We start from the raw sequence: 25,012 nt of genomic DNA, 5'->3' as shown, positions 1-25,012 counted from the left end.
GTAATAACCAGTAATCAGTATACTGTACTGTACAGAACAATTCATTTTTAACTGAGGCCAAAGAATGCTTACTAGGGAACTTATTACAATTGTTTTTACTGACAATATACAGTAATAGCAAATTAAAAGATTAATCTCAATGAAAAACTGACACCATACATAAAGATTTACAGTTAAAGCAGGTATCCCCTGATTTACGATGGGGCTGTTCCTGAAAAAAACCCACCGCAAGTCGAAATACTATCATAAAACGGGATCATTATAACATGGGGTTCAATAGGATACATTCCCAGCCTGTCCGACACCCACATGCATCACCTAAAATAAAATTCCTACAATAATAATACCCTGTATGACTAAAACACAATTAAACAACACTCACTAAATCATTAAGAACAAACCTGGTCGTCATCACATGTCCCCTTTGTGGCTAAAGGGACTCGACTCTCACACAGCATCAGGGGAGTCAAACTTCACCTCCAGACACAGTTTTCCTGGGTGCCTTGGCTTTCTCAGACATTTTCAAAGCTACACTGCTCACTTCACAGTCACAAAAACAGAACAAATGATGATAACGTAAAATCTATGATAGTGGCCAACACTACTGAGCTGCTCACATCATGTTCACAAAAACAGAGGCAAAGCACTTTACAGTCACAAAAAAACAGCAAAAATCACTAGTCATCAAAACAGAGTATACATTACTGTACAGTACTACAATGTGAATATTAGTGATATCCTCTCACTGTAAGATAAAAAAATAACGCAGATAATAAGTAACAAGAGCGATATTGACCAATAATAATCATTGAGCTACACAATAACGGACATGTGTGATCATCATGGATAAAGCGTAGGACTGTAGTGCACTGGTGGCTGTGTGGCAGCGCACAGATAGACTGCAGCTGACAAGTTTAGCGAGATATGCGTTTCATATTCTGCACGTCAGCAATTTTAGCCAAACGATGACCATCGTTCAAGCAAATTTTTTTATCATAAACGGGGTGTGTGTGTGTGTGTGTGTGTGTGTGTGTGTGTGCGTGGTCTTAATACATCACCACCGTTCAAGTAAAATATCGTAAATAGGGAGGTCTTAAATCGGGAGATAGCTGTATATAAATAATCGTAAATGTGTAATATTGAGGAGTAAAACCCATTAAATTTGCATTGGGGTAGGTTTAAGCTAACACTAATTAGTTTCCACGGAAAAATAAATACTGTACAATATTAATATGAAATATCCAACACCTATAAAATATTTTTCATAAGTAAGCCAGACAAAAAATTCTAATACCTGTATTCTATAATGATGCCAGGCTGATGGAATAACAAGTTCTAATAGCTTCCAGTTAATATGCAATAAGAGTATGAAAAATTTTGTGAAATTAAAACATACATAAGTACAGTATACATTTACCTTCAAGAATGAATATTAGCATTTCATTTTCTTAACAACTAAAAGTACTATGATATCCGGCAGTAACTACAGATAACGAAACATAAAATTATTTGGCACATAGACAGTATCTCAAAAAAGTAACTGCCAAGTGAATCCGATGACTTCAAAAATGCTACATGCAACTCGTGATGTCCCGGGAGGTTTGGTATGCGTGGCTCTGTGACATACTGATCCTACTACATTTGGTAATTGAACATCATATTATTTATGCCAAAGTAGTTACTGTACACACTGCATTACTTACATTAAACTGTACAGGGCAGAAAAGTGTATATCCCAATATTTATCATCCATGGTCTCAATGTTTCATGCAGTGTGTGGAAAGTTACTTTTTTGAGATACTATACGTTTGTAGTTAAATTCATCACTATCTTTTAAAGTTACTTTGACACACAGAGCTCATATTATACTCTAATATGCACTGAGAACACAATTATGATGCTGCATGTGTAGAACATTCATCACAACAAAGTAAGTACTGTACTGTACTCAATTGGCTGTAAGACATTTGTCATAAAAAGTTATTTCCTTGTTAATTATTTCAAATTTTACCCCATTACTGTACTTTTTGGAACAGATTCATCTAAGTAACCACACTGAATGACATACAAGCAGTCCTTGCGATACATAATGGATGAGTTCCACGAAAGTTGTGCGCAAAGCAAAAATTTGTATACTGAAAGCGATTTTCCTATAGACAGTATTATAAATGGCGGATGCGTTCCTGAAGCTCATTTTTAGATACATGTACCTTGCACAACGAAAACTGACCAAACTAAATATAAGACTGACTCAATAAATCAATAGAGCATCACTAAATACATAAGTAAATGAATACTCACCACAAAAACAATAAAACAAACAAAAAATAAATTTTGGTAGCATGGAGGATGATTTGGACTCATTAGTGATATTGTTTATCTCACTCCAGAAACTTCTCGTAGGTTCCCCTCGCAGAGGGAAAAACACTGGCGCAGAAACCAGCACACCTTCTCTCTGCAAGAGGAGAGAGGGTTGGAGACAGGTATAGCTTCCATGCATACCTCCTCAATAAACTACAGTACAGTACTCACAACCCAGACCACTGACTGACTGACATAGGGATGCTCCCAAATGATTGTGTTAGCACTTCGGCATCTTCCAATAATACCAAAAACTAACATATAATTTTTGTAACTTCAGGATATTCAAAGGTACTGTACAACAAAGAACATGATGAAAAGTTACCAACAATAGTAGTCACTCAATACTAATGACAGGTCCCTGACCCGACACCATAGATTGGCAAAAGAATAATACCGTACCTGCACAGTGAACTCTATTTGGTGGAGTGGTGCAAGTTGTAGTGGAATGGTGTGGCCCAAAGTAGCTTAGGAGCGAATTTTTAAATTTGCACGACAGGAAAAAATGCTTATCAGTGATAATACGTTGTGCATAGTGAAAAGTGTTCACCGACTCTTAAACTCGGCACAGGGTACTACATACGCAATAATATATACTACATATTGGGGGTGCGCATAGTGAAGACTTTCTGTACCATACATTCACTATCATCATCAGTTTGAATGAATGCTAAAAGGACAATAAATAAAAAATAAAATAAAAAATTTATGTACAGTACCATACTCAACCATGTTTATTTTTATGAGACAGTGAAGTTAGGATGTTGTTCTACACCATCCAGTGTGCAAGAGATAACTTTGGCCTAGTTAGTCACTTCTCATGTCAACATAATTTATCTTATCTTTAGTTTTAAAACAACAGCTAATCTATTGAAAGCTTTTCTATGACCATTTTTCTCACCCATTTATTTAATTTTTTCATTCCCCTAACAATGCCTCACATTCCACACTTAACCACTACATTCCTCATCCACTCTATCTTCATCTTTCTTCCTTCCTCAGAATCCAATCGCCATTCTAAAACTCTTTTAAGAGATCTATATCAGTTGTCTCCATTTAACTGTGATGTAGCTGTTCACCGTCATCTGTCACACAGTTACACATACACAGATGATCAACCAAGCTAGTGGATTCAATGAGTACTGTACAAGGATTTTTTTTTTTTAATAAAGTAGATTTTTTTTGTTTTAACAAGATAGTCACAACCCAGATCACACAAGAGACCACTTCACAGTCTGCTTGGATTAGGTTCCCTGCCCCCCAAAATGAAAACATTAATACAGTATGTATGTATGTATATACTGTAATGCCTTTAATTGAAAAGGTAGAGTACTACAGTACCGTACTGTAACATACAGTACTTCTCATTCCCCACTGCTGTTTAAAGCTCGATTAGTTATTGTTTCATACAAGCCACATAATTCATTCTTGTTACTCTAAAATTCAAGGTGAGAATAATTTTGGCTTTGATTTTCTTAGAATGGTACATATGACAGTGCACCCTCTAAAAGACAATACAGTACAATATACTGAACTGTAACTGATAAATTGCCTACATATATTCAAACTAGGCTTGCTAGTACAAGTATACCTATGATTTTGATATGTGACAAGAGGTGAAATAATACCCAGCAATTAAAGAGTTGAATGTTGTAGGTGAATGGAAAAATGTGAGAGGGGCCATAAATATATTTCTTACTTTACTTTAATTTATCCTCCTCGCCACTGTTCAACCTGTTCGCTGCTTGGGCAGTCTGTCACGTCTCTATTACACACAGTTGACAAGTACCGAACCTGCGCCAGTGTTCATCAAGTCTGGTCTTAAATGAGAGAAGTGTTGGTAATGATATACCGGTAAGTGGCGATGAAGTTTGATAAAGGCAACATGCATGGAGTAGGGGTGGCTGACGTCTTACAACTTGGAGTGAAAGGCAGGAAGCTGACCATTCTTTCAAATGTTTGCAGCAACTCCTTTTTCTCTTATGCAAAACAGTCATTCCTAAAATCACCTGCATGCTTTAACTGAGACAAAGACCAAATTACAATGCATAATCTAATATGAAATAAACCCATTTGAAATTTTTTCCCAAAAAAGTGACAAACTTATAACAGAGAAGGTGAAGATACTAAGTGATATAATACATATTTCCTAAGTTGACATGACAGTAAAATACTGTACTGGCTTGGAATAAAACAGGATGATCTAAAATATAACCCATTTGCCACACAGGTGCCAGGCAACTTGTTTCCTGCTGAACTGGGATGTACAGTTTTGGATTTTCAAAATTGCTAATTGGATGGAGGGGAATAAATTGTTAATCAAAGAAAAGGAAGTTAATCTACCACCAGACTGCCCTGAAACAATGATATCTGATTATTAAGAAGATAATAGGTGGTCTATTGTGTGTAAATTAATGTTACTCTCACCTACATCTTGGCCAACAATACATGTCTTCATTGGCTTGATTTTCTCAAAAATTAGGTCTAATCTAATTATGTTAGGCTAATATCACAATTTTGATATTTCTTGATTTGAAATCAGAAAACAAAGGAAGATTAATGAGGATGAATTGATCAATACAGTATTGAGAACTTTCCATAAATTGAATTCACTGTACAGTATGCCATTTCTGGGTACAGATAGAAACAATGGACTTTTAACGGAAAGTCCAATGTGTCTTAAAACACTATTGACAAGGGAGTACCACAGTCTGGGATTTTAAGAGTACATGTACTAATTAACCCCCCCCCCTGGAATATTTTCTGTTCTTTACAATAGGATCCCATCTGCTACAGATCTCCTCATAAATATCTCATGTAAGAAAAAAAAAAAATATTCCACGTTAGATTTCAACTGCAGGTTAGGAAAACCCATCTCGACCATCAACCAGTTCTGGATACTCAATCTTGTTAGGTACACTCACCACAAAAGGTTCTTGAATGCTCTAAGAGTCATACAATATGACAAAACAAATGAGAAATCTGAATATTGCTCTCTTTAGTTTTATTGCAAATTAAATTACTTCTTTTCCCCTGTAAATACTGTACTATAAAGACAAGCAACATACTGTATATTATTACAAAGTATTGAAAATCACTTTGCAACCAGGCAAACCAACTATTCTGAAATTACAATAGCCATAATGCTGTGTTCATTATGAAATGTGTTGTGCCCAGCTGTTGCAGCACTTTTTGTGGCAAGTGTACCTTAAACAACTGAATAATCAGATCAAAGTGGAATCCCTAACAAAAAAAAATTAGTTACAGGGGTCTGGAGGTGGGGGGGGGGCCTGGAGGTCCAGACCCCCCCCCTCCCCTTTTCATCAGAAAATTCCAATACCTTTTCTTTAATGCAGTGTTGTACTCAGGCATTTTTGTAAAGTAAAAAATATCGTTGACCTCAGAATATCTCCTAATATCAAGTGCACATGGCTTCAAAATGCTCATGCCATATTCCCCCACCCACAACTTCTTGGACTCCCTTTTGATAATCCTGGATCTGCCCGAGTTATGATCTGTGTAATAAGGTTACTCTTACATCGTGAATGGACTGTCATTCCCACAGACTAACAACCTAATGTAATCCATAGATAATACCATTATGTTACATGCCTTGTCACGAATGAACTACTCGTTGTTTACCAAACCTTTAAGTACAAGTGACGGTGTGGCTACTGCCAATATGTACACATTAATATAAACAGTTTTAGACAGTTGAGACTTATCTAACTTATTATTATAACAAGTAACAAAAATTAGTATGTCAGAAATTTGTAAGGTCAATACACTTAACCAACCTCTGTGGAAATTGATGGTGGGAGGACCTGGATGGGATAGTTTCATGGGCCCTGTTTTCTATAATCAGGTAAAATTAAAAGTGGCTATGCATTTAGTAGTAGTCAATCTTAGCCTTGTGGTATTTCTGCATTGAATGTCAACATCCATACTATTCACAGAAACACTCTATTTTAGATATGAAAAGTTGAAAAAATGACTCCATATGTAGCACAGTACAGCTGTTATGCTCAGAAAGCAAGATAAGATTGTTCTGACATTGTGTTAGTGAACAATATTTTGGGCTACTTCCAACCTCTTGATCATAAAATTACTTAATTGAATGACAACTCTGTTAGATAATTCATTATATATATGTTACTTCTATTTGCAGGGCACTAGTCATTTAATAGAATTCTAAAGGTGTTGTAATAACAATGGCAATTGTTCCATACATGAAACTACATATCCAGATATCTCACAAAATAAATATATGTTGGGCTGACAAGCATTTCTGGCAAGCACATAAACAATATCCTATATTCATGTGTTTGTTAGCAATACTACCACTTATATGAGGCGTTTACTACTCGCATAGTAATGTAAACATACACATAACACTGTGCAGCAGCTACAAATCATGTGCATCTGGATTCATACCAATGTAAAATTATATGCCAATTGATTCACAGAACTATATAGATATATAGCAAGTTGTACACTATAAAAAATTCATATATGTTTTGTCACGCAAACTAAAAACCATGAAGGCTATGTCATCTGCATATAATCTCAAATTATGTGCATGTGGCTGCTAGCACACCTACATTTAGCCCAAATTCAAATTAAAGAAAATCATGTGACACTGGAATGCAACTGTTTAAAAATTAAACAAGGTTTGATTCATAAATCCCAAATTACCAATAAATTTCTAGACCAAATATAATTACTGTATTAGGAAATACTGTACAGTACAATATTTTTTACTAAATGTACTGTAATATACTGTACAAATATTAACAGTTCTAAAATCAGGAGACAAAACACTCACACCCGAAGAAATTTTTGGTAAACGAGAACTTTTATCATTCAAGAAACTTGGCCATTATGTGATCATATAATGTTGTATACTGCATTGAGATGCATCTGTTTTGATATCAAGATAATTAGGGATGATTACAGGTACTCCTCGACTTACGACCTATTCGACATATGACCGCCTCAGTCGTACCAAAAATATTTCAAATTAAGTACGTATTTTCCAGTACTGAAACGTTTCCGTCCCGTACGAGAGCGTGGCGTGGGCTGGGCCGCCTCATAGTTTACAGCGTCCACGCCATAGAGCGCTCAATTGGTGGTTGGCCATCGTTGTCGTCGGTAGTGATCGCGCTGTGTACTGACAATATTTTCGGTTCTAATTCCCTTTAAAATGACTGGCAAGCATAAAAGTGAGAGTTCTGGTGGTGCTCAGAAGAAACAAATGGCAGAGGCATTTGCTACTATTAATAAGGGGATGCAAATGTTTGACGAAATGGATCAAAATGTTGAGCGTTTTGCAAAAGTTGACAGAATGATCCAAGATGCACTTGCTTGCTACAGAGATATTTACAATGAAAAGAAAAGGCAAACTGTGCAGTCTAAATTAGACATATGTTTTAAGGAGTCCCCCACTGCTCTCTCTCCATGCCCCGTGTGCATTCAGCTGACTACATTAAAGGTAAGTGCACAGTAACACTATATTCATTCATCATTATTGATTACTTTTACTGTACTGTATTGTATTTCATTTTAGATTTTCTATGTATTATTTTTTGCATTTTCGACTTGCAACCAATTTGACTTACAACCTGGATTTGGGTCCCTAACCCCGTCCTAAGTCGGGGAATGCCTGCACTACCAAATTAAGTCCAATGAAAATACAAAACTACAAATCTCAAACTTGATAATTTGAGATATTTAAATGAGTGGTTAAAAAATAACTATAGTAAGAAGAGCCAATATTGACCAAATATTTGTTAAAGGGGTTTTCATACATGTAAACCAGAGCAAGCAATATGTAATATCCATAATACTGTATATACAGTATAAGAGGTAATAGCAAGATACTTATTGTGACATGTATGAGCAGGTTGCTCACACAAATACATTAACTTCTCCAGTCACTAACCAAATTTCTTATTACCAAAAATCTTCACTATGTCAACTGGATTTGGAAGAGCCACAAGAGAGAGAAATAATCCTTCTAGAATTGTCAAGAACCTTCCACACAAAGATCTAGTAGATTTTTACATGAAATGGGTACCCTATTAAAAATTTGGGGCTCACTATAAATTGGGGTCCAATTATCAGTCTATTGTGATGGACAGTCCAAGACACCAAAAATTTCAGTACTACAGGTTGACAATCCCTTATCTGAAATCCTTGGGGCCAGAGGCATTTCGGTTTTCGGAATTTTTTGGTTTTCAGAATTTATTTTTATTTTTATGTGTGTGTGTATTAGCCGATCCAAGCACAAGTCACTGACCCACATTGGGGCCTGGGGGGGGGGAGTGAAAATAGAATAAAAATTATAATAATAATAATTCATAGGTCTAGGTCGTGTTTCTCACTTTTGATCTTTTTTCATCGTATTTCTATTATTATTATTTTATTATTACAGTATTATTGCTATTATTATTATTGATAATTTTTTATTATATTTTATTAATATTATTATTATTATTGTATTATTATGGTGTATTTTTTATTAAAATTTTGATTTACTATGAATAATTATTATTATTATAATTATTATTACTATTACATTTTCGCTCCCCAGGCCCCGATGTGGGTCAGTGATCTATTCGGTTTTCAGAGCTTTTCGGTTTTCGGATACAGGGTTGTCAACCTGTACTGTATACTGAAGATACTGCCACAACAGTACACCCCCTTACAGTACAGTACATGTACAGCATAACCTCACATTATCAAACAATAAGGGGCTGACTCATGTTAGAGAACGTGAAATGGAATGTGAAATGTTCATCTCCTGCCTTTTACAGTAACTGTATATATTTAATCAACAGTAAACCCTAAAGTAGTATTACAGTGATCTTGACATGTTCATAACCATTCACTGTTTATATGTTTTCATAGCTTTTGTTACATACAAATCTGCAGGTATGAATGTTATAAAATATAATAGTGTGTGTGTGTGTGTGTGTCAGCCTTTACCACCTTCTATAAGCTACAGCAATGACTTATTTGTTACTATGTCATTTATGTATACTGTAATGTATTCCTGGCAAAGCATCAGGCATGTGTATCAGCATCTACATCAACTTCCTAGACACCAAAAAGTACAGAATTGGGCAGGCTAGTGGCACTACTGTACTGCAGTACAAATGCTCAAGACTCTGTAACTATATAACTTAGTTGGCTAGATATTTGTCCAGTCACCTTAGCATATATGAAGACATAAGTAATTGTTTACAAAATTATGGACAGTTCATATCATACAAAAGATTTAATTCATTTTTATAAAATAATTATTTAAAACACAAGATATGTTTAAAATACTGACAAATTTTTCAGTAAATTTTCATGATTTACAGTAAATTTCTTACACATGTATATTTGTTACTGCAGTGTGTGCCAAACAAATTATTTGCTCACCTGTTATTTTTGCTTATCAGATATGAAAAGTAAGAAATAAAATTATATTAAAAGTTCAAATTTCTATTAACAATTAATTAAATTAAAAATAATAGAAGCAAATAAGTTCTAAGAAAAACTCTTGTCATACATACACTGAGAAGATGACCATCACTTATCCAAACTAGCAACTGACACAGCTGAGAGTTTGCCTCCCTCAACATGGCAGCCACTCAGACGTGATACAATGCCATTCAATGTGATATGTTTTGAGATTTGTGGATATAAATTTTTGTGAAGAACAGTTATTAGTGAGATTTCCTTACAAAAACCACAGAATATTAATTCTTACTTTGCAGCAACAAATTATTTGCTAAAATAATGTAGAACTGTAAATGCATGAAAATGAGGTGAAAACAGGCAAACAAAAAGATTCTGCCTATTTTCACCTCATTTTCATACATTTACACTCTACATTTAAGGTAGGATGATAATCTTTGATTATCTAGATATAATGGCCAGTTCCCACTTTTAAAAGTGGGTTGGTAATAGGAATGGCATTCAGCCATAAAATTTGTGCTGATGGCAACTATAAGACCTGCCGTCAGGTAATCACAGCTATCCCACACATGTGTAGAAAACAGCCATAAAACAGTGAAGATGATGATGATGATGATGATATTTCCACTCTACATTATTCTAGCATGATGATTCTGGTTTCTAAGCAAAACCCATTACTATACTATGTGTGATTTTTTAGACAAAATCTGCTTAAAAGATGTGCACCACTTCATTGAACATCTTTATATCCCCAAAATACCACATAATAACTCGTTATATCTAGGAGAGCCAGCAATCTCACCAGTGGGTTTACATAATGTTTGTTCTAGTGTTGTTATCCCAGTACTAATTCAACAGAATATAATTACTGGTGAATCTCCAGTCCAATCTTATGATATTCCAGATGACCAAGTGACCAGTAATTCAAAGTACAGTACTGTATTACTACAAAACTAACAGTTGGTGGAAAAAAGAAGGCTGAGCTGTATTTTTATTGTACCATTAAGGGACCACTGGGTCCCATGTCCAATAACATGCAACTTTACTGGAAAATGAAGATTAAGCCTTAAACTTGATGTGCCAATAAGCTTGGGTCCCACTAAGAGTTGGGACTCAAAAGGCTCAAGACCTGATAAGAAGCCAATTTAATTGACTATGAAGACTGACCTTAATTTCAGTTTGGTTTAAAATTTTTGAGACATCTAGAATGCAGCTCAGTCTTCACTTTTTATCAAACTTTATTGGGACATTGATACTAAGGCTCAATCTTTATTTTCCATTAAAGTTGGGTCTTATAAGACAAGGTACTCACTGGGTCCTATGTCATAATGTGTGCCATAATTATTAGCACTTCAAGATTAGGGCTAAGCCTTTATTTTCAGTGAAACTAGGTTTTATTAGGGCTCATGGATCATTGCACAGGCCCGAAATTCTTAAAAGCTCCAAATTTGAGTTTAAAGTTTGATGGCTGCATGACTAAATTAAAATAAGTGCATGAAGAATTGGGGAACATCCAATTTGGGGATAATTTTGTCTGGTTAAGGGAAAGTCCCTGAGTACCTGGAATTTTCCATTAACTAGACTAGCTGCACACCAATTAATCTGGTACCTGGATTTATACAGAAAATAGAATCTAGATGATCTGGTGGCACTGCAACAAAGCAGCACTAAGAATTATGTGGTCCCTCTAAACATGAGGTAAGATTAAAAATCAGAAAGTTAAAACCTGCCCTGTTGTCAACTGAATCAGAGCATATAATACTGAATTATACTTCATGTTTTAACTAATACTTTATATATGAATTGGTAAGACAATTTCAAACAACCTCAGTTGAAAAAATTATGCTTAAACCCCCAAATTACAAACAGTATATAAATTAAAGCAACAGGTAAAAACAAACAGTATATGAAACTAGAGCAACAGTTAAAAACCATGCTACTTGCTAGCTCTTATAATACAATTATAGAACACCCTATAGGGTTTCACATATTTGATTTTGAATGATTTAACTAGTTATGGTAAAAAATAAATGTCATCTTCGTAATCCAAAAATTTTACAACACTGTTACAGTATGATATGAGAATCTCTGTACTGAATACATCATCACTGAGCGTAAACAGGTTTAGCAGTTATTGTAGCAATACTGTGATAAGAATTTCACTGAACACCCAGCATAAGACAACCTGCCTTACAAGGGCATCAAAGACATGCACCTCAAGAGAATGTATTGGGGAAACATTTCTTTATCAAAAAAAGAAAAGATACATGAGGTAAGATTGTACTAAAGCTAGGTAAGATTCTGAGCCTTGAAAAGAAGCCAAATGAATTTAATGTCACTGACACAAAGGACTAAAAATATCCAAAGGTATCTTTCAAGGCTCATGATCACTTAGCTTAATAATAATTTGTCAAAATACCTTTTCTGCTGCACTACCACTATTTTAATTTTATTGCACTAGCTATCCTTACTTTAGAACAGCAAGCAAAGCATGACCTAAAGTGTGGTCTCGCCCCACAAAATATTATCCAATTGCCTTAACTATACTTGGTCACCTACACCATAAACAAGAAGCCTACATACTACTCTTTTTCATTCTGCATTTTGCATAAATATACAGGAAAATAAAAAAATATCACTTTAACCAGCTGGCAACAAAAAATTGCTGGTGTATGTATTAAAACAATGAATTGGCAGCATATTCAACAAAGTCAAGCCTATAGGTATCTCATTCTATCATTATCACTGAGGCAGTATGTAGGTCATTAAAAGGAAATATCAAACACTCCATTACTATGAAATTTATGTACAAATAAAACTATGAGATACATATTATATAATGTCTACCTACTGTAGGTACTTTTGGAAGAGGCTATCTTACATATGAAAATAATTTAAGGTTTTATACCAAGCCAACATTTTATATGTTCCTTTATGGGCTGATAATACTGTAATCTAAGCAGCATCATTTCTCGTGTGGAGCGAACACTGTGAAGCAAGCTCGCTTCACTTTCAAATACAAGAATTACTGAGCAAGTAAGGACAAAAACCACAAAGACAAAAGCTACAAGAAATACTCTAAGAAATGTTTTTACACTGAGCCTACTTATCCGGCCCCTAAGTAGCCTCTGGGCTCCTCCCCGTGTCAGATCCTGCGGAAGAGATAGTGGTGGAACTTTCATTTTTTCTCTTCTGATGGGTGCCAAACTACTTCTTAGTGGACTTTCTAGACATTTATCAGCTTTTCTTGTTAGTGGAGATCGAGGGTCAATTTGGTTATGGGGTGGTCCCAAAGTCTCTGTTGATGAAGTATCACCAAACTCACTTGTGTGACCTCGACCACTGTAGTCACAATAGAGTTGTTGTTGAAGCATTGCTTCTTCCCCTGAAAAGTTATTGAAAAAATTGGGTAAATACTAAGGAGCATCCTAAGATATGAAAAATCTCTAGATTTCCAAAATACAAATGTATCACAATGTAAGAATGAAAACTTATTTGTTTCAAGTTAGGAAGCTAGAAGCATGACTAGTATAAAATTCCTTTCCAACATTTGTCAATGTGCAACACAACAATTCTCCAAGAACAGAGATGAACTAGTTAAATTCTCAGGTTGGTAGTCACAAACTTGCAGATACCATAAAAAAAATAACATCAATGCTCACTTTAGAATCTGAAATTGATCTACAGGACTCATACTGTACTGCAAAGACACCATGCCACCAAGTTCACAATTCCTATAATTCAAACCCATGAGATTGAATGCTTGTTAATATTAGAAATGTTTCATGCAGATTGAGAACATTCTAACAAAATTTACTAACATGCACTGACATTCGCTGTGCAAACACAAGTGATGAGACAAAGTTATTTATAAATTAATCAACATACCTATTTCAGAGAACATTTTAATTCAGTGTGTCTAGCTGTAAAAGTAATAAGCCTTACCAAATTTCATTTAGTAAGCAAAAGCTTTAAAAAAAATTCATAATAATTCAACCTTTTCCCATTGAAAAAGAGGGTTACAATATAATTGAATAATGCATGATTTAATAATGAATGCAAAAAATATAACTGTCAAAGCAATTCCATGTAAAATATTATTTAACACAGAAACTTTACATTGAAAAAATTACAACCTACAAAAAAACTCACTTGCAAAGATATAAACAAACAAAATTATACATAATCGTATGTATAATAAACAAAAAAGTCCTATATCATGGAGCACATCAAGAAGCTATTCTTACCATTTACTTCCAACTCCTTACTGTTTCCTGTTACGTCCTTCTCTTTTTCCTTGTGCTCTTCATCTTCCTGTTTTCCTTTGGTCTCCAAGCATGGTTCAAGACTACTCTCAGCGTCCATAACTAAAACAAGCATACATGCATTATGTCACCCTAAGCGGATCAGCCATTTTGAACCATTTACAGGCCTCAGTAAGACCTGCTGTCCTATGCCAGGATCCAAGAATCTTTTGGTCAGTACCAGGGGGTGTATTCGTATCAACAAAGTCCAAATTTTTTAATTTATTTTATCATGATTGTGTTTTATATTTCTCTTTAATTTATTTCATTGAATCACAAGAGACACTACAAGATCTTTATGTACACTCAGAGAAAAGACCGAAAATGATGGCAGTAATGAAGATTATATAAAGAACTAGTCTTGGAGAAACAAGTCTCTCAAATCCTGTAACAAGAATAGTAAAACAAGAGAGAGTGCACTGCAGTTAATGGGGGTGTTGGTGGTACAGCGGTAATGCGCATAACTCCCACCAATATGTCAAGGGTTTGAGCCTCGGGCCGGACACACGTGAGAAGGGTGTTATCCAGTGTGACCATACCAAACCTTACAGGTTTCCCAGTCCCTAGATTTCTCCTGTACTAACACTGGACAGACCACCCAAATGGCTAGGTTAGTAAGCTGATAAGTAGCAAAAATAATACCATCTGTTTGCTTTGTCATTCACTGAAAGTCAAATTCCTCCTCACAAAATATTGTTTAATGTTGGAGACAGCATGCTGCTTCAGTATATTTTACCCTGTATTGAATTACTAGTGTCAAAAATATCTAATCATATGATAAAGCTCTTGATTGAGGAGTACTTCCCCTGATCGGTCTGTGCAACACAGGGTGTAGAAACATTTTGAAATTAGCCAGTAGTGACATTCAATACTAGGTATGCCAGAAAATTAAATTTCTCATTAAAATATTGTTATGGAGTTGTGTTTCTTTGCAGTTAATAAAACATAGAGTTGCAAGTTATGCCTACAATACTTGCATTAAGTAGAGTAATAATTGTTTTAATTCAAATTGAAAGCTTCATATGTTTAGATACACATAGACGGCTTTAGTGGTGCAGGTCTTGCCAAGTGCACAAATAAACAGTACTATACCTTGCTACATCCTGAGTAATGCATTTTGAAGCACATTCTTATTTTCCTCATACCCTTGGGTATGGGTTTTAAAAATCTGGTTATGACCGACTACTACCACCAGAAAATAGGGTCAATCAATAGGGAAATTTTTTTATCCTGAGGTCAATATGACAACCTAAGAACAATATTGTTCTCTTTTCTTTTGCAAATTTTGGTAGCCATTTGTTTGAAAAATGGAATAAGCAAAGTGGTCACTCTCATCACTAGAATACCAAGCAAAAGGCAAAACATCTCACAGAAGAGCTTTCTCATACATCAAAGCTCTACATATTATTCCCAGTCTCAAAGATATGAAGCTGAATCTGAGACTACTGAAATGCTTATAATTGTTGAGGAGGATGACATAGAAGAGAGCACCTTAGTCCTCCTGCTTCTACAGTGATGCACAGACCTATAGATCAGAAATGTTGTCACCATATCTGAGATCCAAGCATAATACAGATGGATTAATGGATACCATTACCATCATTGCCATATCTCACTGAATTCTTTATTGGGGGAATGAGATGGAAAAGGAGGAGTGAAAATGGGAATCTCAACCTGAAAGATAGTGTGGCATTTGAGAGCATAAGGCAGATCACCAAGTGTTCTTTTTTTCATCCTTTAAACCTTTTTCTACCATAATACATGATAGCCCTAGTCAAAAGTAAATACAGTACAAATTCTCCCTTCATTCTCTTGATTGATTCATCCTTAACTCCTGTAACAGAAGTAGTGTCATTCATCAGCATAAAGTGTCAGAGATGTGTAAAAATAGTATTCAAATAAAAGTATCATCAAAGGCAAAAGGGTAATCTCTCTGGTACTGTTGTGATTCTATGGGTATTCAAGATCAACCAGCCTATACTCTAGGCTTTTGAATCTTGTAATATATATTCTGAGATACAAATTGTGCACATCTACAGTGAAATTCTATACACACCCTGGTACATGAACATGATCAATAAAGAAATAAAACAACATTACAAAGGAGCTTTTCTCATAGCGGAGATGCACTGTCTATGATGTTCGAGCAAAGAATATAAATTATAAACTATATAACTACTAGCTATAGTATAACATAATGCAAGAATGCATGTAGCTTTAAAAATCATATTTTCCTTTAATACAAAGCATTTTTCATTGCCAGTGTGAACAAAATCATCTTTTATACAAGCCAAAAGAAGGAACTTTTTACTGTAATAATCATATGACCCATGAAATTTGAAAATCATGAAAGCAGTAGAAAATATGAAAAAAACTCCAAAATTAAGAATTTGGAAACTAAGAAAAACTAAAAACTAAAGGATATACTGTATACAAATTGTGAAATTGACTATGTATCACAGAATAGCAATACTGTACTTAACTTTACCAACAAAAATACTGAAAATATATCAACTGATCATTCTATACTGTACTGTACAATTACTTGGGTGTGTTCCAAACATCAAATGAGAAGTATATTGTTATGGTTTCAAATCTAAAAATTAAAATCTGTAGTCAATATGAAACAATGTAAGAGCTTATATTAAGAAGAATTCATCTTTAAAAAAAGCAGCCCTGCAAAATGCAACAAATGCAAGCTCACACTACTCCCTGCAGGATTTCTTCTCGCATTCATTTTTTCTTAGATCTGTCTGGATGCACTCTAAACTGAACTGCAAACCTTATATATCTACCCTGTCAACCCTACCTTCAGTGCCCCTAAAGACAGTGCCCAACAAAGTATTGGATTACAAGTGTTATGACACAGGATAAGAAACCGATTGCACGTTTCCTCTTACACGAAATTACATCAATGTAAAAAATATGTACCCGGTAATTGAACCAAAACACTATTTTCTGTACACGAATAAATAGTTCAATTAATTTTGGGTCAATTTACAACACTGTGTTGGACAATCTAGGATTAAGTATATCAAGCATAGCAAATCCTACTCTATCCTAATGTCAAGCTTAAATACCCAAGACAGAAACACCAAAAACAATGACTTACAACTTGAATCTAGAATAGAAGATGAACGAGATTTGTTCTCTTGTGCCTCTAATAAGGGCTCCAACAGTGATAGTGGAGGTAAAGTTGACTCTGGACAGTAGGCAGCCCCAGGACCTTCAAATAAATGGAAACAGTTGAGAATAATTAGATAGTTTTGATAAGTGTAAAGGGGGCAGTAGCTTTTAAATTATTGATGAATAGGTAAGTAATGAAGCGCGCACTTGAATTCATATGAAGTGATTTTTTCCACTGAACATTGATAAACGTACAGTAGAGTCTTGATAACTCACGGGTTAAGTATTAGAAGACATCGTGAATTAACAAATCGTGAGTTATCATTTAATTGATTACAATGGAAATAATTAGGTTGGTTCCAGAAGCCAAACTATACCCTTAAACTGTTCCAAAACTGCCAAACACATAGATATTGTACCAAAAAAAAATAGTTCTACATACATAAATAGCTCCTTCCCTTCTCATAATCGTCCTGTGGGTTATGCCAATACAACATGGAGAAAGGTAGGCACTGGGTTAGCTGCGACTGCACTATGTAAACAATAAACTAGGAATTTAATACCACACAATAACTCATCTGAGGTTAGGTGTGGGATTTTTTTTCTACCTCCCACACACAATCCATTTTTCTTATTTTATAGTTTTATATTATATTTTCTGTATTTTTAAGTCACAATAGAGCACTGAAGTGATATTTATATACTATTTTCTTTATTTCTAAGTCAAATTAGAGCAATATAATTATATTTCCACAACTTTTATGGTTTCTTAGGTAAATAAACACTGTGGCAGCCAGCGCTTGGCCACGAACTATGAATATTTGAGAACGAGAAATTGTTTTGCAAATTATCATGACTCTCCTGTATAGATATAACAAGAATCAAGCTTAACAATCACACCTTAAACCTACAAGTAATTCTCGTTAAATGATGGGGTTGTGTTCCAGAAAAAACTAATGTTAAGTGAAATTAGCACTGAACAAGGGATAACAGCAAAGCATGGAGTGGTAACAGCAGGTTCAAACAGCAGAGCGTTAAGCACTGAGCACAATCTCCCAAATAATAATAATAAACGAGTTTGTTATAAATGGTTTTGAAGTTAAATGATTGATCTATTAACACCAAGCATACACACCCTTAATTTTTCTTATTTTGTAGTTTTATATCATATTTTCTTTATTTCTAAGCCACATTAGATTATTGTAATGATTATTCCACAACTCCGATTGCACCACCTTACCTAACCACCTCCCCTAACGCAGCACTCAACATCGTTTGTCTTAAGTTAAATTCAAGTGTTTCATATACAGTAAGTCCGCACTTAACGTCATCCCGCTTAAAATTGTTTCAGTACTACGTCGCTAAACTTTAGAGACCAAAAATTCGCTTAACGTCCCGGTGATCCGATACTACGTCGTTTTGCTTTGTCACAGACTACATTTTACGGTGCATCATCCTCTCTCATCTGGCCGAGCTACACTCTCTCGGTTTGGCGCAGAGTCTCAGTGACTCCCCGCCCTCCTCCGCTTCCGCCATACTCCCGCCATCCGCCTCCTCCGCTCCACTACCCACCACACACTTGCTCTTCCACCTCCGCCCATCCGTGAGTACCAATACAAACTTAGTAGTTGTATATGTATGCACTATTTTCTACAGACATGGCAATGATTTTCTGTATATATAATGTATTTCATGGGGCAAAGGGAGGCCCAGGAACGTAACTCCCATATTTTATCTATTTTTTATGGGGAAAAATGATCCGCTTACGTTGTTTCGTATAACGTCGCGTTTTTAGGAATGTAACCCCGGCGTTAAGCGAGGACTTACTGTATTTATTATCTTATTATATCATAAAATAATCAATGTTTGTGTTAAAAAAATTTGTTTACATTCATAAATGTACTTGTATTACATCTTATTGCCAAAAATATTTCCTTGGGAATGCATCTCCAATTTATATAAAATAAAGTCAATGGGAAAATTGGTTTCGCGTTACGGATTTCACGTTACGGACAAATTTTCAAGGACACATACCTTCCGTTACCCAGGGGATGCCTGTATAAGAAAGTATCTGAGATTTTTTAATTTTAAGCAGATGATAGTCCAAGTGGGGCTCAAACTGATGTCAAAACCATAATGATGAGGGATATATAAATTCTGACCTCTCACTGAGGCGAGATCAGGTTAATTTTATAAAATTAAAATTGAGGAGCTTTGAGAACTTATATCTACTGTCTTCCAACCATACATGATGGCCTGAATCAAACCAGATTTGCTTTAGTCTGCATTGCCAGACTGACATAGACAGCAAATGCTGTCAAGTTTCTTGTTTAACATACTGTACAGCAGGTAACACCAACCACCAAAAATTAAGATCGTGACGCAAAAAAATAAATAATAAAAATTTATGACCGATTGATCTCATGACAGTAAACACTTAAGAAAATACCAGATGGGAGAATAGCCGCCTAAGCATATGAAAAGTACCTCACCTCCGCAGCCCCCATTTATGTGGTTGAGCCCTTCTGTGGAGTCTTGTGAGCCTGTGTCAGCTCCACACAATACATCCTCATCCAAACTACTGCTTCGGTCTATATATGGAAGAGGCCGGTGGACTCGACTCATTACAGCTGAAGCAAGCAAATGGAATTGTACAATTAGACAAAAAAAAAGATACTGGAGGTGAATGAATCCTGTACTATACATGGAAACTACATCTAAATTACAATTAATTTACTTAATATTATTCTATCAGATTAACATACCATTCTGATAAGCATAAAGACTATTAAGCATTCTAACTGTTGTTCACATTACAAACAGAATAGTGTAATTGCCCAATACATATACCAGTATTGTACAGTATTTATAATGTGAACATAATAAGATTAAATACAGTTGGTCCATTTAAGTGAAACCTCAGAGACTAACAAACTAAAAAGCCTATTTACACTTATTTACTGTATATACATATATATTGTCAATGCAGTTTTGTGACCTGGTTATCCATTGATGTTGACCTCTAAGATACCTGCACTAATTTGAGATCAGGTTTCAATAAGTCATTTCTCAAACTTGTTCTCAAAATACAACAGAATCTTCACAGTACAGTTTGAATGAATAATCAGCTTACAAAAGTGCATCAACAATAATGGCAAACTTGATGAATAAATCGATATATACAGTAAACAGTATAGATCAACCTCCCAGTTCTATTACTCCCTATGGTTCCACTTGAATGATATCCTACAAAATGAATTGACAGTCAGAAAAATATATGAACTGTTGCAGGAGATCCTTCTCAAAAACCATTACCAGGTGTATCTAGCATTAGAAAGTGAAGTAGTCTCTAATCTACACTATATTCTACTTCTGTTTTTACCTTAAAACTACTGTACAGGGTTTGTTTATGAAGCAACATTACCATCATAAGTATCAGAGTCAGCTGGTGTAGTAGGAAGGGAAGTTGATCTGCCAATGTTCCTGAGAGAGACTCTATTTACAGTTGGTGGCTCTCTTAAGATGCTCGAGCTTTCTTCCACCACCTCCTTTTCACAACGTCCGGCATATCGGAAACGTGAACCCCGCGAGAAAAAAGATCCTCCTGTTACTACAACACCCTGTTTATTGGAATTTTCTAGCCTGTGGATAAAAGGAAGAAGAGTTTATGTTTGCTGTTTACGTTCAATTAAAATTATAAAAACAATTATAATACAGAAAATGGTGTGGATCGATTCTCCTCAGTCATTCCAAGGTAGAAAATATCATGAGAAACATATACAGTACATATATACAGTGCAGTAGTCTCAAATTTTTTCCAACTAATGCATGAAAGACAGAAACAAGAGGAAATACACAAAAAAAAATGTTCTTTTTAGTCAATTTCATTCTTTCATAACAAATGGTTGTGTTATGCAGGCTAATGAACTGAGTACTATTATGAGTCTCATACATTCAAGGACTTCATAAGATCCTAGCACATGGCAAATCTTACCATATGTTTTCCTTCTTCCACTGTGTAGTATGGCCAGTGAGTTGATGAAACTACTGTACCTAGAGGCCTACTTAAAGTAAATGTTGCCAGTACTGCACTCTACCTTCTTTATTCGCCAATTATTGTAAAGTTAGGTACTCATTCACAAAAATGTTAAACCATTGGGGTAAGAGGCAAGTATTGTATCCATTCAGGCACTACACCCCTACAGGCCTATTAAATGGGAACAAATTTGAAATACAAATATTGAATTCAGGCCCTCAGACACCTTTAATACTCTTCAATAACACACCAAGCTTTAAAACAAAAATTCTATGGAGCACTCGCTTCTTTCTCCTATTTATATGGTGTTTTATAGTAGTAGCTTTTATTGAGACCTGTGCATTACCTCCTGATCACAAAATAATGGTGAATGAAAGTCTTGGAGTGAATGGGTATAAGGCAAGAAGAGATAAAACAAAGATGACAAAGACATTAGTGAGGTAAAGGGGGACAGGACAAAATAGAAATTAAAAAAATAAATAAATTGAAAGAGAAAAGGTAGTTCTGTTAAGTCAGTAAGAAGGAGGGCATAAAAATCTAAAAATGTAAAAGGACTGTAAGGCATGGAGGAGGAAATTCTACTTATTCACCTATGCCTGATGGTAGTAGATGGTGTAATAGACACAGGTAGATTAATAAGCTTAGCAAAGATAATCAACATCACCCTGACTACCAGGGAACTTGTCTGCAAAGATGAACTGCACTAAATTGAGCAGATAATAATTCATTGTACTGTACAGTATAGTCTGAATTTACGCGGATTTTGTTTACGATATGGTCATTTACGCGGCACCTTGACAGAATGACAATTTTAAGTTACGCGGTTCATTCCACCATTTACGCGAGAAGCGGCGCGGGGAGGGTGCGCATTAGGTCGCTCTTACGTTATCGCTGACGTCATATGACGTATCAGACTGTGATTGGGCCACGCATCCTTACCTCCCTCTGCCGCTAGCTGTGATTGGTCTAAGGTAACATGACGAGCCCTGCCACCAGAGGGAAGAAGTCGCTGACCTAGCCGGGCCAGTCTCATTGTTCTCAGTCTCCGCGTATACAGTTCTCTCTTATGCCCACTATTCCCCTCACAATGGCTTCCGCTGGACCCCCACCACCCCCGAGAAACCTTGATCTACCTGGACCAAGCCATGGTTATGTGAAGGAAGTCATCGAGTTGGCGGAGAAAATTAAGCTCATCCTTGACAAAGACACAGTCAATCATCGGTATGAAGTGTCTAATAACCTTCTATCGAAATATATGGAGCAGTATGTCCAGATGTATGATGACAACATCAATGCTAATCGTCAACGTAGTATTACGGACTTCTTCGCCCACAACCCACCACAACCACAGCCAGCCCAAGTCAGTGACAGTGACGATATGGACTTTGAGGGGTTTGTCAGGGAGGCCCTGCAAACCTCTGTGAATAGTGATAGTGATTCACTGGAGGGCCACTAATCTGCCCTCTGCCTCGGAACCAGCCGCCATCCCCGTGTGCCAACCCATCTCTTCTATTAACGTAAGTGTTAAACACCTTTATATTTGTACTGTAGTGTAGTTTTTTATTTATATATTATGTGTGTGTGCATACCATCATAAAATTAAAATGTTATTTTTTACTACAAGGTACGTATTGTGTCGGAAAAAGGGTAGTCTGGGGTCGGCCCAGTCTCTATTTCAATTAATCCCATATGTTCTGTTATTTCGTTTACGCGTTTCTCGTTTTATGCGGACCCCCACGGGTTCAATTGACCGTGTAAATCAAGACTATACTGTATTAATTTTAGATATACTTTGGAACTCAATATTTACTCTAATTCTACATAAGTATTAAATTCAAATCAACAGAGACTGTGTGTGATATTATGATTAGAATACAGTACAAATTTAACCTTCTTAATTCCTTTATATCTTTACAAATTATAAATTCACTAAAGAACTTATTTTCTGCATTGCATCATTCTAGGTCCCTCAACCGCTAACAAAATGTTCAATATCAAAGTTCATTTTTTTCAATATTTGTAAATGCTTTAAATTGATTATTTTTTCTATTTATAGCCATACTTATTCTTGCAAAACTGAAGTTACCGTCCAGCACATACGTGTAAAAGAGTCTCTGCTCAACTGCACATCTCCATAGGTGTCTGCATGCAGATGCTGTTGGGCACTTGAATCCTACAGTGTGCTTCTTCTGCAAGTTTAGCATAACATCAATACATGTGGGCATAAAAGCACACATAACAATCTTACAACTGTAGTTTGTGCTATGCTATTATACAAAATAACAGTACTAATATGCTTATAACCAATCTATAAAAATAATTCTTACATTTATATTTAAAAAGCAGTGCTAGTTTTTTACTGACCTAATCAATTATAGGTACCATTAAATGCAGTGCATTAGGTGAAAAAACAAATGTTTTAGAAGATATAAAAACTAGGAAACAATATAAAAATAATAAAAGTGAAGTTCAAAAAACAGCTTCCATTAAAAATACCCAAACCATCAGTAAATCAAAGGCACTGATAAACCTGCACTAATAGCAGTCATTCCAAGCACTTTAATCACCTTCCATTAAAGATAAAACAATAGAGAAAAATAAAAGAACCTACCCCAGAAAACAGATACTGATAATGAACAAAATCCTGAGAAAGTGTGTACAGTTTCAGCAGCAGTTTTGAAAAAGAAGCTGATTAAAGTTTTTCTAAATTTAGTAATGGCAACCCACTCACAAGTGGTTTATGCTAACAATGGACACAACTTCAACAACAGTACTGTACATCTTTCAGAAATTTCACCCAAATTAACAATTTCAGTCAACCATAGCAGTGGTCCATCCAGATGAATTATAAATTAAAAAATAACATCCAGTTAGTAGTAACACGAGAGTTAATCATACTATAGTGCGTTTTTTCCCATCTGAGAAGAGATGCCCCGCCCCCTCCTCAAGAGTTACAGCTGATTGGTTGTTAAAAATCTGTACGATTTCGTCCTTAAGTAACGATGTAGTGATATCTCCATTAGCCGGAACAATTGGTGCAGAGCACTTTCGGGAATGAGAGATTTCCGGGTAATGAGACAACCCTCTTAAGGCCGAAAAAATATCCCTCATCCTCGGAATTTTCCGGGTAACAGAAAAATGTTCTTTTTGAAGTTCCAGAAATTGCCCGGTGCATTATCTCCACAACCCGGAAAAACATCCCCCATCCCCTGAATTTTCCAGGTACTGGAAAATTTTTATCGGAATTTCCGGAGGCGCACCTAATTTTCATCTCTCAAACCCGGAAAAACTCTCTCATCCCCAAAATTTTCCAGGTATCAGGAAAATTTCATCAGAATTTTCCAGAAAATGTGCCCCTTGGAAAAACGTTCCCAAAGCCGGAATTTTCCAGAAAATTCCAGCTTTGCAAATGATTTTCCAAGAAAATTTCAAATTTGGCTATTGAAGAGTTCCGGGTTTGAGGGATTCCGGCTAACAGCGATATTACTGTATTTCTAAATGAATTTCTTCACAATCGTTGGGATAACCATTTCTAACAAGAAAGATATTTAGCTAAATTATATAAAGCTACATACAGTGGTCCCTCGGTTAACGAACACAATTCGTTCCAGAAGGTCGTTCGTTAACCGAAACCATTGTTTCAATGGGATTTTGGGTAATTGGTTCCAGCTCACCGAAAATTGCATACAAGCTAAAAATAAATGCAGTAAAGTACACT

The 25,012-nt window shown here is 35.5% G+C and overlaps 1 protein-coding gene across 5 annotated transcripts in view; it reads right to left on the bottom strand.

The window, feature by feature from the left end:
- Positions 1–11,866: 11,866 nt before the first annotated feature.
- Positions 11,867–25,012, bottom strand: part of LOC121853716 (FERM domain-containing protein 5-like) — a 44,013-nt gene continuing 30,867 nt past the window's right edge. For 4 of the 5 annotated variants that reach the window (XM_042348056.1, XM_042348058.1, XM_042348057.1 and 1 more), the window contains 6 exons: positions 23,395–23,483; positions 20,683–20,900; positions 19,751–19,888; positions 17,245–17,358; positions 14,076–14,195; positions 11,867–13,213 (listed from right to left, as the gene is read on the bottom strand). In XM_042348056.1, coding sequence (XP_042203990.1) covers positions 12,723–13,213; positions 14,076–14,195; positions 17,245–17,358; positions 19,751–19,888; positions 20,683–20,900; positions 23,395–23,483 — 1,170 coding nt within the window. In that variant the 3' untranslated portion in view covers positions 11,867–12,722. The remainder of the gene's footprint in view (positions 13,214–14,075; positions 14,196–17,244; positions 17,359–19,750; positions 19,889–20,682; positions 20,901–23,394; positions 23,484–25,012) is intronic. The other variant, XM_042348061.1, reaches the window with a different exon arrangement.

The sequence above is a fragment of the Homarus americanus genome, unplaced genomic scaffold (genome assembly GCF_018991925.1).
Source record: "Homarus americanus isolate GMGI-L3 unplaced genomic scaffold, GMGI_Hamer_2.0 scaffold13041, whole genome shotgun sequence".
Classification (NCBI taxonomy): Eukaryota; Metazoa; Arthropoda; class Malacostraca; order Decapoda; family Nephropidae; genus Homarus; species Homarus americanus.
This window is presented reverse-complemented; position numbering and strand designations above follow the sequence as displayed.